The sequence below is a fragment of the Myotis brandtii genome, unplaced genomic scaffold (assembly GCF_000412655.1).
Source record: "Myotis brandtii unplaced genomic scaffold, ASM41265v1 scaffold112, whole genome shotgun sequence".
NCBI lineage: Eukaryota > Metazoa > Chordata > Mammalia > Chiroptera > Vespertilionidae > Myotis > Myotis brandtii.
Genome location: NW_005353838.1, coordinates 4,352,276 through 4,363,399, shown reverse-complemented (window position 1 = coordinate 4,363,399; position 11,124 = coordinate 4,352,276). Strand labels below are relative to the sequence as shown.

The 11,124-nt window shown below is 46.4% G+C and overlaps 1 protein-coding gene across 1 annotated transcript in view; it reads right to left on the bottom strand.

Moving 5' to 3' along the window:
- The window catches only part of GAD1 (glutamate decarboxylase 1 (brain, 67kDa)), a 42,877-nt gene that overhangs the window by 26,411 nt on the left and 5,342 nt on the right, over positions 1-11,124 (bottom strand). Inside the window, exons 3-4 of the mRNA XM_005857565.2 lie at positions 7,009-7,167; positions 5,627-5,869 (exon numbers count right to left, since the gene is read on the bottom strand). Coding sequence (XP_005857627.1) covers positions 5,627-5,869; positions 7,009-7,167 — 402 coding nt within the window. The remainder of the gene's footprint in view (positions 1-5,626; positions 5,870-7,008; positions 7,168-11,124) is intronic.

The following is an 11,124-nucleotide window of genomic DNA, read 5'->3' as shown; positions in this document are numbered from 1 at the left end:
CGAGTGCACAAATTTTTGTGCACCGAGCCTCTAGTCTCTATTATAAAACCCTAATATGCAAATAGACTGAACGGCGGAACAACTGAACAACTGGTTACTATGATGTTCGCTGACCACCAGGGGGTGTGCGCAGACTATGGCAGGCATCAGCAGCAGGTGGCAGAGCGCAGAACATGGTGGGTATCGGCCGCAGGATAGTGGAGCAGGTGAGTGGGTGTGCCAGACCAAGGCGGGGCGCCAGTTGCTGTCATTGGGGTGAGCCTCTGGTGGTTACTGAAAATTCTTTGCTCCTGTGTGCTCCTTTCCTGCCAGGTGCTCGCACCTGCTGCTGGCGCTGGCCCTGCTCACACCTCTGCTGGTGCCCGGCATCGGCCCTGATCACTTGGCACCATCAGGAGGTGCGAGCAGCAGCTGCAGTCTGGATTGCCCCTCAGGGCTTCTCCACCTCCCCCTGTCCTGAGGGGCAATCGGGGCCAGCAGCCACCTCTCACACCCACTGCCGGCACCTGGTACCGGTCCTGATCACTTGGTATCGTCAGTGGGTGCGAGCAGCGGCTGCCAGCCTCAATCACCCCTGAGGGCTTTTCCACCTCCCCCTGCTCTAGAGGGGCAATCGGGACAGCAGTGGGCACAGGCGGGGCTGGTGCTGTAAGCGAGTAGGAGTGGTGGCAGTGGGAGTGGAGCTGCCGGTAGACAGGGGATTGGGGGCTGCGGTGGGAGGGGCCGGGCGGGGGTGCAGAGGATGGGCTGAGACCACCCCTGTGCCCACCGCAGCCTCGCAGCCCAGAGTTCAAGGTGCACGAATTTGTGCACTGGGCCCCTAGGTTGTGGATAAAATAATATTATGCCAGGGATGTGCTTTCATATAATACAGAAGAGGGGACCATGGGCGGGGGGACAGGTTAACAAAATTGGCAGCAGCTAATAATGGTTGAAGCTGGGTGTTGGGTATACAGGGCTCATTATACTACTCTACTTTTGTATAAGTTTAAAATTTTCCATAATAAAAAGTTAAAAAGAAAAATTAAGGAATTCCACATATTTACTGTGACTGAGGGCTGATTAGCATCTGTCTCATGGACAATCTACATATACTGGTCCTTTTTCAGAAATCTTTTGTTAATTTGTAGAGAAATCTCCAAATGCCATTATCACCCTTCACAGAGTGTACCCAGATCAGCACGTTTTCACTATTAAAACCCAATTCATGGCCTGACTGATGTGGCTCAGTTGGTTGAGCATTCTATGCCCTGAAGGGTTGCCGGTTCGATTACTGGTGAGGGACGTGCAGGAGGCAGCCGATCCATGTTTTGCTCTCACATTGATGTTTCTCTCTCCCCCTTCCTCTCTCTCTAAAAATAAATTAAAATAAACCCAAACCCCAATTCATTATTTTGGCTGAGCATTAATATCCTTTTTAAAAGAATAAAATATCTTCTACTGTGTGTAGCTACCTGTGGGGTTTACCCTGTTGCTTTGATATCTACCTCTATGTTAGAGACCTGCATCCAGAAGCTGTTTTCACATGGCAGCCACAGTACACTTTGCCAGGTTCAATACCCTGAGATTCAGCAGAAGGCTTCACACTGCCTGGAAGATAGTAAACTCTAAAGATGCAAATACCTGTTCCCAGAAGCTGCTCTGAAGAACAGGGATGAATGGCTACAGGGTGAATATCTAAGTGAATTCATACACTGAACTAATAAAAGTCCATGCTTCAGAGCCCAGAAATAAACCCATATCTATACGGTCCAATAATATATGACAAAGGAGGCAAGAACATACAATGGGGTAAAGACAACCTATTCAATATATGGTGTTGGGAAAACTGGGCTGATACATGCAAAAAAAAAGAAACTAGGCCACCTTCTTATATCATACACAAGGATAAACTTCAAATGGATTAAAGACTTAAATATAAGACTCGAAACCATAAATCTTCTAGAAGAAAACATAGGCAGAAAAATCTCTGACATTTCTCTTAGCAGTATTTTTTCTGCCATATCTCCTTGGGCAAGGGAAACAAAAGAAAAAGAAACAAATGGGACTATATCAAACTAAAAAGTTTTTGCACAGCAAAGGAAAACCATCAACAAAATTAAAAGATAACCTACTAAATGGCAGAAGATACATTCAATAAGGGGTTAATATCCACAATTTATACAGAACTCATACAACTCAACACCAAAAAAACCCCCCAAGCAATCCAATTGAACAGTGGACAGAGGACCTGAATAAATACTTCTCCAAGAGGATATGTAGATGGCCAATAGACATGTGAAAAGATGCTCAACATCACTTATCAGCAGAGAAATGCAAATTAAAACAACAATGAGATATCATGTCACACCTATCAGAATGGCTATCATCAATAAATCCCCAAACAACAAGTGTTGGTGAAGATGTGAAGAAAAGGGAGCCCTTGTGCACTGCTGGTGGGAATGCAGACTGATGCAGCCATTGTGGGAAACAATAGGGAGGATCTTGAAAAAATTAAAAATGGAACTGCCCTATGACCCAGTGATTCCACTTCTGGATATATATCCAAAGAAACTTAAAACACTAATTCTAAACACTATATGCACCCCTATGTTCATTGCAGCATTATTTACAATAGCCAAGACATGAAAGCAACCCAAATGCCCATCAATGGACAAGTGGATAAAGGAGAGTGGCACGTATATATAATGGAATATTACTCAGCCATAAAAAACAATGAATCTTACCATTTGCTACACCATGGATGGACCTAGAGCAGTGGTTCTCAACCTTGGCTGCACATTAGAATCACCTGGGAATCTTTTTAAAATCCTGATTTCTGGGCCTCATCCTCTAGAAATTTTGTTTCTTTGTTATGGGGTGGGGCCACAACATTAGTAACAAAGAAACAGAATTTCTGGAGGATGAGGCCCAGAAATCAGGATTTTAAAAAGATTCCTAGGTGATTCTAATGTGCAGCCAAGGTGGAGAACCACTGACCTAGAGTATATTATGTTAAGTGAAATAAGTCAGACAGAGAAAGACAAATATCATATGATTTCACTTATATGTGAAATCTAAAGAACAAAGTAAATGAACAAACACAATAAAAACACATAGATACAGAGAATGGACTGATGATTGCCAGAGGGTAAGCGGGGAGGGCTGGGTGAAAAAGGTGGGGGGATTGAGAAGTACATATTGGTAATTACAGAAGAGTCATGGGAATATAAAGTACAGCATAGGGAATATAGTCAATAACATTGTAATAACTATGTACAGTGCCAGGTGGGTACTGGAAAAATCAGGGGTACTACTATGTAAAGCAAGCATGTCAAACTTGCGGCCTGCGGGCTGCATGCCTCATTTATTTGGCCCATGTTAGCCATTGAGTTTGACATGCTTGGTGTAAAGTTTATAACTGTCTAGTCATTATGCTATACTCAAATTAATTCAAAATAATATTAAGTATAAACTATAATTGAAAAATAAAATTTTAAAAAGGAGCCTATGATGCTTCAGTTTTATCATCAATAGGGGTTGCCATTATGACATATCCATGTATTTTTCTTTAAGGGACAACACTATTTGGGCTTTACTGATAAAAGTATGTGGTCTCATCTCTCTGAGAAAGTGTATTTAGAGTGAGCTGACAAAATAAAAAATGTTGGTTCAAAGCAAGTCAAGCTAAAATATACACGGAGAGAGAATTCTCTTTTAATCTAGCCAAATAACACTACTTAATTTCCATCAGAAATGGGTTAGCCATTAGATACCAAGGTGAGATGTAACTAAATTGATGAGTGTGCTTTTCTTTAAAAATGAAACACAGACTTTGTAATATAATTGAGTCGTGTCCACCCTACAGTTATTCAAGGAAGTTACACTTATTCCAGTGGTGTTGGCAGACCTCAAAAGCTGTTTGGGATTCTTTATTTTAAAAAATGCTTCTTTGGCCAGCCTCATTATTTCATTTTAACACTTTGTTTTTGACATCTAATAGCCTTACTCAGCTCTATCTCCACCAACCTTCCCAGTCATACTTTCAAACGGCTAGGAAGAGTAAGAGGGATAATGAAAGAGAAGGAGAGAAAAAGAAGAAAAAACAAGAGGCTACCAGTTGTGGTCTCAGGAGCTCCCCATATGTTGGCAACTATACTATGAATTGCCAATACTTGTAGATCTATCTGCCCAAGAGCTCAGGAGGGCCAGGCTGCCGTGGGGAAAGATAGTAGAGAGAAGAAATCACTGCTTAACTCTCAGGCTTCGACGTAGACAGGCAGAAATCCAAAAAGTCCTTGAACTTGAGGCAACTGAAAAGTAACCACTTTGGCCAGGATTGCTGATTAGAGAGGGTTTGTGTAACATGAAAAGGAGGCAAGAGGGGATCCTCCAGAGCTTCCTGTTGAGATGGGAGTTGGCGATTTAGGGTGTCTAAACTCCAGAGGTAGCCCTAGCCGGTTTGGTTCAGTGGATAGAGCATTGGCCTGTGGATTGAAGGGTCTCAGGTTCAATTCCGGTCAAGGGCATGTACCTTGGTTGCAGGCTCATGTGGGAGGCAACCAATTGATGTGTCTCTCTCATATTGATGTTTCTCTCTCTCTGTCTCTCCCCCTCACTTCCACTCTAAGAATCAATGGAAAAATATCCAGGTGATGGTTAAATAAAGAAATCTCTAGAAACTCTTAAAAAAAATCAAAGTTTTAAACTCCAGAGGTAGGAAGAGAATTTGAAGTGTGTGTGTGTGTGTGTGTGTGTGTGTGTGTGTGTACGTGTGTGAGACTTTTTGGTCTAGCCAATAGAAGGGGTTGTGGGTTAAATTGTGTGCCTTAAAAAGACATGTTCAAGTGTTAACTCCTGGTGAGTGACTATTTGGAAATAGGTTCTTTGCAAATGTAATCAAGTTAAGATGAGGTCATAATGGATTGCGGTGGACCCTAGACCGAAGATTGGTGTCCTTATAAGAAGAAATTTTGACACATACACAGGGAGAATGCCATGTGAAGGTGAAAGTGAAGGCAAAGACTGGAGTGATGCATCTACATGTCAAGGAATACCCACAACCACCAGAAGTTGGAAGAGGCAAGAATGGATCCTTCTCAAGATTCTTCAGAGAGAGCATGGCCCTGCAGACACCTTGATTTCAAACTTCTGGCCTCCAGAACTGACAGAGAATAAGTTTCTACTGTTTTATTCACCCAGTTTGTGGTAATTTGTTATGGCAGCCCTAGGAAATTAATATAAAAAGGAAGAGAAATGGGTCCAATTCTCCCCAATTTCAGGGACAGGCAAGAGCAGGATTTATCAGAATGAAATGGCCATGAAAATGGGCCCTTCTGCTCTCTTTAGGTTGTGAATAGCTTAAAACCAAGAATAAAAACTTTATACTGAAGCTGACAGAGTACCGTTTACTGTATATCTTTTAAATCTACTTTTACAACAATAAATGATGATGGGCTTTTGCCAGGGTTGGGGCCTTCCATTAACTGTCACTGCCTGAGGTGGCTGTGTGGTCACTGAGCACGTTGCTGCCTTCCCTCACTAGGTTTGTGTTCCCCTTCCACATGAGTTTGACATCCTCACAACTGGAGAGGGTGTGGTGTAGGGCAAGCTTGCTGCTGCATGTCCACCTGGCTCTCACCCTTACCTGTGCGGACCCCATACTTCAGGGTGTCTCTGCAGTCAACCAGAATCTGCTCCAGGGACTCAGGCTGGTCAGAGAGCTCCAAGTTGAAGCCCTCCATGCCTTCCAGCAGCTGGTGTGGGTGATGGAAGTCCAGCACCTTGGTGGAGCGATCAAACGTCTTGCGGACATAGTTGAGGAGTATGTCCACCACCTCCAGTAGGAATTGCACAGTTTGCTCCTCCCCGTTCTTAGCTGGAAGCAGATCTGGGAAGGGGAGGGGAAAGCCAATGAGTGGTTATCACTTGACTCATATCTGCCTTTCCCAGGCCCAGAAATTCCTAGCACCAGCCATGATAGCTCTTATAGGCCTAATTTCATTCCAGGATATGTACCCGTATACACATTGAGAATCTGATGTACCATCTTCCCAGAAAATCTCACATAAGCATATACACAGAAGTTCTGCACACACTTTCTAGGGGTCCACAGACTTTCTAATAGTTAGGCTGCTCATAAGTGAAATGGAGAGCTTTGAGAAGCTGTGAGCAGCCTGCTACTGCAGTTTGAGAAGCTGTGAGCAGCCTGCCATTTGCAGGCTGAACGGACATCTGTCAGGTTTGTGATGGAGGGGGCTTCTGTCTTGCCCCCCTGGTACCATGCGTGTCCCTATACATCTGATTCAGACATTGGGCTTTTGATTTAGTGTCATGATGTGCTTGATCTGTTGATGGTGGAGGGTCAGGCCTCTGTGGGTAAAGGCTGAGGTCTCCCTTGAAGAGTGTGGTCCTTTGTGATGTCCTTAGACAGAAAACTGGAACTAGAAGATGGAACTCAGGAAGGTGAGAGGTGTGATGCTCTGTGTCTATTCCCTGGATTATCCCTGAGGTTTAATAAAGTCTCGTTTACTGTTCTGGTCACTCCTCCTTGTGGGGAGTTAATGGACAGGGTGGTGGTGGATTTACCTTGGAGCTGTTTGGGAGAGAAAGACTGGGAAAGCACCAGTGATGTGGGGGACAACAGTAAATACTGAAAGGTCTCCAAAAGGAAAATGAGTTTTGGGACAGCACTTTGGCATGAGGTCCAGACACACAGCTTCCCACAGGGTGATTTGGTTCTTACTGTTGTTGCCAACCTTGGAGGATAAATGCTATTAAGGGAATTACCTATATTCTATGAATCCATATTAATCCTTGGAAGTGTTAGAGTGGACTGTTTTATTGACTATCCTCATCCAGCTCCCAAAGTAATAAAGACTGGCACTAAGGAAAGGGATTCAAATGTTGAAAAAGTAATGACATTTTTGGTAAAAGAAGTAACATTTTAGGAAAAAGTCAAGAAATGCAATAGAACCTACTGGATAGCTCTGGGGAAATGGGGGTAAGGGACGGGTGGGGAGGGACTACCTCGAGCAAACAGGTTGGAGAAATCAGTCTCCGTGCGCCTGAAGTGGCCATCCCTGTCGCTGTTCTCGCAGGAAATCAGGTTCTTGGAGGCCTGCCTGTCCTTGAAGGCGCTCACCAGCCGGCTCTTCTCTTCCAGGCTGTTGGTCCTTTGCAAGAAGCCTGTAGCGCAAGAAGCTGGGTCAGAGATGGTGCACTGAACCCCAGCCTCAGAGGGTCAGCTGCTGAGCCAGGCTGACTGTGCAGGCAGGGTTCTCACTTCTCCAGAGAAGCTGTCTGCGTTTTCTACAGAAGGGCTCTGGCACTGCTTGCCTTCAGGCGGGGAAGGGGCAGTGCCAAGTGTCATCAGTGGCACAGACCCAGTCATGCAAGAGAGAAAAACAGTGAACAAAGCCCATTCTCATCTCCGAAAGTGACAGCGAACTCGGAATTAAGTCCATTGGACAGCTTCCACTCCAGTAACCAGCCCCAGGATGGGGTTTTAAGGGAAGGATGCGATCGGAGAGGATACTGCCAGCCCAGGGTCTATGGGCTGTGCAGCCGAGGGAGGGGGTGAGGACCAGCAGTGGGGATTAGGGAAGATGCTTTCCTCAGCCACCAAGTACAGCTCACAGGTTGAATGTAAGTGTAATTGTTCTGAAGATAAATGAGACAGACCCCCTACCCTCCAGGAGCTTACAGTTTGGCAGATGGTAGCCAAGGCTGTAATAAAGCTAGAAAGGCATCCAAGAACTCCACGGAGATAGACTCTGAGCCCAGGGTGGGATTCACCTCTGCCCCTCCGAGGGAATGGATCTCTCCCAGAGAAGCAGGCTGAGCCAAAAGGGCTGGAGACTCTCCACACCCCTCCGGGCTCGGGGCCTGCAGGCCCCCACCTCCCCTCAGCATCTCCTCCAATTTAGCCTCAGGCTTAGTCCTTCGCCTGAAATGCACCACACTGAAAAGAGGAAGGGAGTTCTAAGCTTCTTGGTGACCCCAAAGCTGTCTTTGTAAATACCAAGATCCTTGGGGAGTCGCTTACATCACAAGGGAGGCTTGGAGCAAAGTCCCAGGAGGTTCAAGAAGAGGCAAGTTAATCTGAGGAATTCCGCTTTACTTCCCCAGGACTGCACTTCAGCGGTGCTGGGTGGAGGAAGGAGGGATGCAGGGGGAAGGCTGGGTGATTAGAGTCCTCCCACACACAGGAGTAGGGTCTATTTTTGGAGGGAAGAACAGGAAGGCAGAGGCACCAGGCCCTTCATTGTTCCCAGCATCTTGTAAACTTACCGCTAAAGCCCGAAAGGACACCAGAAGAGGAGAAACACACCACTGCAGTGACTTTCAACCGGTGTGCCACAGAATCTTTAAAACATGCCATACCTGGCGATTTAGTCAGGGGCATTGACCTATTTTTCCTTAGATTGTCAAATTAAAAAATGACAACAGCCAACACAATAGCCGTCCAGTGTGAATGAATCAGAATTATACCTATTTTTTTTTTTTTTTGCAGATCAGAAAAAAATGCCAGTGTGAATGAATCAGAATTATACCTATTTTTTTTTGCAGATCAGAAAAAAATGTATTTTATGGTGTGCCACAGAATTTTAGTAATTAGTTTATGTGTGCCATGCAATGACAAAGGTTGAAAATCACTGTACTGTATAACAGAGCTCTACACTTGGATATAAAGGTGGGGGTCTTATCCTTTCCCTCACTTCTTATCCTAAGTTCTGAATTCCTCCTCCAAATCCCCAAAGTTCAAAACCAGGAGCCATCACTCACTTGCCAGAGAGATGCAGGGTCGCCTGGCTCCTGAATTCAGAGACTGCTGCCCTGCTCCCAGAACAGGGAGCTGTGGAATTTGCCAGGCTGAAAAGACCAAATTTGCCCTGTGGCAGAATGGAGGCGAGGTCCTGCCCGCTGAAATCCTACTCTTAGGTCCTTAACCTCTGGTTGGCTCTGACCCATTCCTGGGAAAAGCCTTCGGTCTCTGTACTCTGGGCAGCTGCAGGACCTAGGACCTCCACTTGGGCTTTGAATGTTATCTCTAAATCTCAGAGGTGTCCTGATGGGGTTGAGAGGTGACAACTGTGACACAACTTCAAACCTGCATCCCATTCCTGGACCACACTCCCTGGAGTGCACTAGGAATCCATATTTTCTATAAGTCCTGTAAGTGGTCTTATGACTAGCACACTTACACTGCATTATAATTTGTGGCAAAAACCATTAATCTGATAATATAAACACTTTGTATATTGTTATTATAATAACAATTTCTTGGAAGGTATTTGTTTTCTAAAATACTGGGAGCCTCGCTGGGCTCTGAGAGGCTCTGGAAGGAGCTGTGAGCTTCTGCAAGGATGACCAGGTGGTGGGTCACATTGAGGTCAGTGTGTTGACAACTTCCCTGCATAGCAAGGAGTCCCGGAGACGGATGCAGACTGTATTCCCTCTTGCTCTACACCCTGGCGGTGAGGATCTTCTAGTGTAAAGTAACCCAGCTCAACATTCTTAAGAGGCAAAGAGGCAAAACAGAGTGAAAGACAAAGCTGTAGGTGGCTTTGGTCAGGTTGTAACACTCTGGCTAGCTTCAAGCTGAGGACACGAGGTGAGCCTGTCACGACTCCACCTTTGGGCTCTGGGGAGATCCTGCTGATGGTTCCACATGCTGACACCAAACTCAAAGGTCTAGGTGCCCCAGTGAGTGGGGAAGTGTGGGAACTAGGGGGTACCTGACACAAGCCAGTTGTTTCCAAGTGGGGCTGCGAGTAGCACAGGGCATAAAAGCACATGGCCAAGCTGGGCACTGGGCCTGAAGCCCAACAGCTCTGTTCTCCTCCCCAGCTGTAGCATGGAATTGCATTTAACTAGAGGAAGGGACTCTTGTTCTGATTTCTATGGGCTAAAAGTACCCTGCCAGATCTCCCCCCACTCACACCTTTTATTTTATTTCAAGAGAAGCCAAAAATGTATTTGAAGTCTCTCTCTGTTTAAAAGTTGGCAATTAACACAAAATCAAACATACACACACAGAGACACACACTGCATAGGCTAAATAAGGGCACAGGGGCTGTAACTGGCAGCCGGTCTGAGACCTCTGCAAAGATAAGTGATGGAGCAGAGCCCAGAGTCAGAACTTCGGGGCTCGCTGCATCTCCTCTTTCGGTCATGCCACCATGCCTGTAGCCACCCCAATCTCAACCTCTTGACAAGACTTGGATTTCTTCCCCAGGGGATTCTGCCTCCAGAGCTAAGGGTACCTCTGGTGAGACCCAGGTCTTCCTTGCAGCCTCATTCCTGGGGGTTCCAGGGAAGGGGGTAGGAGAGTGGGTGGGGTGGAAATTTGGTGAGGCACTGAAGAAGTTGGGGGGGGCAGCAGGGCAATGAATTAGGAGGTGGGAGGAGGACCATTAGTCCCTCTGCTATTTTAAGGTGAAAGATCAAACCAACCCCAAATGGTGACAGGTTAGGAGGGCAACCTTCAGGCCACAGAAAATCTGGAATGAAGGGAGTGGAGGTGTCTATATGGGGGGAGGGGGAGGGGCTGTGGATTCAGGTCAAAACTAAAGACTGCACTATGCCTCCACTAGAGGCATGGAAATGGAAAGCCAGAGTTGGCCCAAAGTATGGAAAAGAAATCCTCCTGGCGTTTTTCTTTCCGTTCAGAATCAAACCTCACGTGAAGCCTCCTAACCGGTTGCGCCAAGAGCATGCATTTTAGCAGAAGGCAATTTTCCCTTAACGACTACCAGCCCTGTCCGCCTCCGATGGGTTTCAGCTTTCCTGAAATTACTGTTGGGGGCGGGGGCAGAAACAGAGAAGAGCTCTCTAAGGACGGTGGCCCCCCACAGTGCCCAAGGGCTCTCCCTCAGGGGAAGTTGATGCAAACTCGGGGGCCCCTATTCCTGGACCCAGAGAAGCTCCTTGACCCAAAGGGCCGTTTAGACCTTTTCCTGCAGACTCGAAGGGCCGAAGGACCCACCGGCCCTCAGTTCTGCTCGCCCGACCGCTGACAATGACGGCTGCTGGAGCCCAGCGCCTCGCCGAGGGGACACGGCGCGGAACGGGCCATTAGGCCGGGAATGGCGGCTGGGGGAGGGGAGGGCTATTTATAGAACAAAGCTCAGCAGCTGCAGG